Source organism: Lepidothrix coronata, unplaced genomic scaffold (genome assembly GCF_001604755.1).
Source record: "Lepidothrix coronata isolate B3197 unplaced genomic scaffold, Lepidothrix_coronata-1.0 Scaffold545, whole genome shotgun sequence".
Taxonomy (NCBI): Eukaryota; Metazoa; Chordata; class Aves; order Passeriformes; family Pipridae; genus Lepidothrix; species Lepidothrix coronata.
In genome coordinates this window covers 9715-11889 of record NW_016690725.1, presented here as the reverse complement: position 1 = coordinate 11889, position 2175 = coordinate 9715, and the positions used below count along the sequence as shown (strand labels likewise).

Here is a 2175-nt window from a genome sequence, read left to right as displayed (position 1 = left end):
GATTGGGAGCAATGGGAGAGACCTGGAGGTGTCACTTCCAGGGTTAGAAGTGATGGGGAGGTGGCACTTCCAGGACTGGGAATGACAGGAGAGGTCTGGGGGGGGGTCACTCCCAGGATTGGGAGCAATGGGAGAGACCTGGAGGTGTCACTTCCAGGGTTAGAAGTGATGGGGAGGTGGCACTTCCAGGACTGGGAATGACAGGAGAGGTCTGGGGGGGGGTCACTCCCAGGATTGGGAGCAATGGGAGAGACCTGGAGGTGTCACTTCCAGGGTTAGAAGTGATGGGGAGGTGGCACTTCCAGGACTGGGAATGACAGGAGAGGTCTGGGAGGAGTCACTGCCAGGATTGGGAGCATTGGGAGAGGCCTGGAGGTGTCACTTCCAGGGTTGGAAGTGATGGGGAAGTGGCACTTCCAGGACTGGGAATGATAGGAGAGGTCTGGGAGGGGTCACTCCCAGGATTGGGAGCATTGGGAGAGACCTGGAGGTGTCACTTCCAGGGTTGGAAGTGATGGGGAGAAACCTGGAGGTGGCAATTCCAGGACTGGGAATGATAGGAGAGGTCTGGAGGGGGGTCACTTCCAGGATTGGGAGTGATGGGAGAGACCTGGAGGTGTCACTTCCAGGATTGGGAATGATGGGAGAGGTCTGGAGGTGTCACTGGGAGAGACCCAGAGGTGGCAATTCCAGGAGTGGAAGTGATGGGGAGGGACCTGGAGGTGGCACTTCCAGGACTGGGAGCACTGGGAGAGGGCTGGAGGTTGCAATTCCAGGGTTGGAAGTGATGGGGAGACACTTGGAGGTGGCGATTCCAGGAGTGGGAATGATAGGAGAGGTCTGGGAATGATAGGAGAGGTCTGGGAGGGGGGTCACTGCCAGGGTTGGAAGTGATGGGAGAGACCTGGAGGTGGCACTTCCAGGGTTGGAAATCATGGGAAGTGACCTGGAGGTGTCACTCCCAGGACTGGGAGCATTGGGAGAGACCTGGAAGTGTCACTTCCAGGACTGGGAGCACTTGGAGAGACCTGGAGGTGTCACTGGGAGAGACAGGGAGCACTGGGAGAGACCTGGAGGTGTCACTGGGAGAGACTGGGAGCACTGGGAGGGACCTGGAGGTGTCACTGGGAGAGACTGGGAGCACTGGGAGAGCCCTGGGGGTCCCTCCCTCCCCCTGCTGTGCCCACCCCTCTCCCACCCCCACGGATCCGGAGCCTCCCAAACTCCTTCCCTGCCCTTCCCAGAGCCTCCCCTCCTTCCCTGGGACGACATTCCCGGCTGGAATCGCGTCCCCAGCGTCCCCCTCCCCCCTCAATCCCGCTGTCTTCCAGCTTCCAGAGGTTCACACCAACAGCTGTGACAACATCTCCCAGTTTTCCGTGGACAGCATCACGAGCCAGGAGAGCCGGGAGCCCGTGTTCATCGCTGCCGGGGACATCCGGTCAGGAATTCGGGATTGGGATCGGGACTGGGATTTGGGATTGGGATTTGGGATTGGGGCGGGCCAGAGGTGTCACCCTCATTCCCTCTGGGAACATCCGGTCAGGAATTCGGGATTGGGGATCAGGATTTGGGGTTGGGGTGGGCCAGGAGTGTCACCTTCATTCCCACCGGGGACATCCGGTCAGGAATTCGGGATTGGGGATTGGGATTGGGATTTGGGATTGGGGCGGGCCGGAGGTGTCACCCTCATCGCCGCCGAGGACATCCGGTCAGGAATTTGGGATCAGGATTTGGGATTTGGGATTGGGGTGGGCCCTGGCTGCACTCCCAGGGGTGTCACCCTCATTCCTGCTGGGGATATCTGGTCAGGGAATTCGGGATTTGGGATTGGGATTTGGGATCAAACTTGGCCCTGGCTGCGCTCCCAGAGGTGTCACCCTCGTTCCCACCAGGGACATCCGGTCAGGGAATTTGGGATTGGGATTTGGGATTGAGGGGAAACTTGGCCCTGCCTGCACTCCCAGAGGTGTCACCCTCATTCCCACCAGGGACATCCAGTCAGGGAATTCGGGATTGGGATTGGGATGGGCCCTGGCTGCACTCCCAGAGGTGTCACCCTCATTCCTACTGGTCTCAGCCTTGGGAGCAGCTGGAATTGTCTCCCTGGACAATGGGAGAACCTTGGGAGCAGCTGGAATTGTCTCCCTGGACACCTTGGGAGCAGCTGGAATT

General features: G+C 59.4%; 1 protein-coding gene across 1 annotated transcript in view; it reads left to right on the top strand.

Moving 5' to 3' along the window:
- The window catches only part of PI4KB (phosphatidylinositol 4-kinase beta), a 13476-nt gene that overhangs the window by 4449 nt on the left and 6852 nt on the right, over window positions 1-2175 (top strand). Inside the window, exon 2 of the mRNA XM_017839892.1 lies at window positions 1332-1441. Within this exon, the coding sequence (XP_017695381.1) occupies window positions 1332-1441 (110 nt within the window). The remainder of the gene's footprint in view (window positions 1-1331; window positions 1442-2175) is intronic.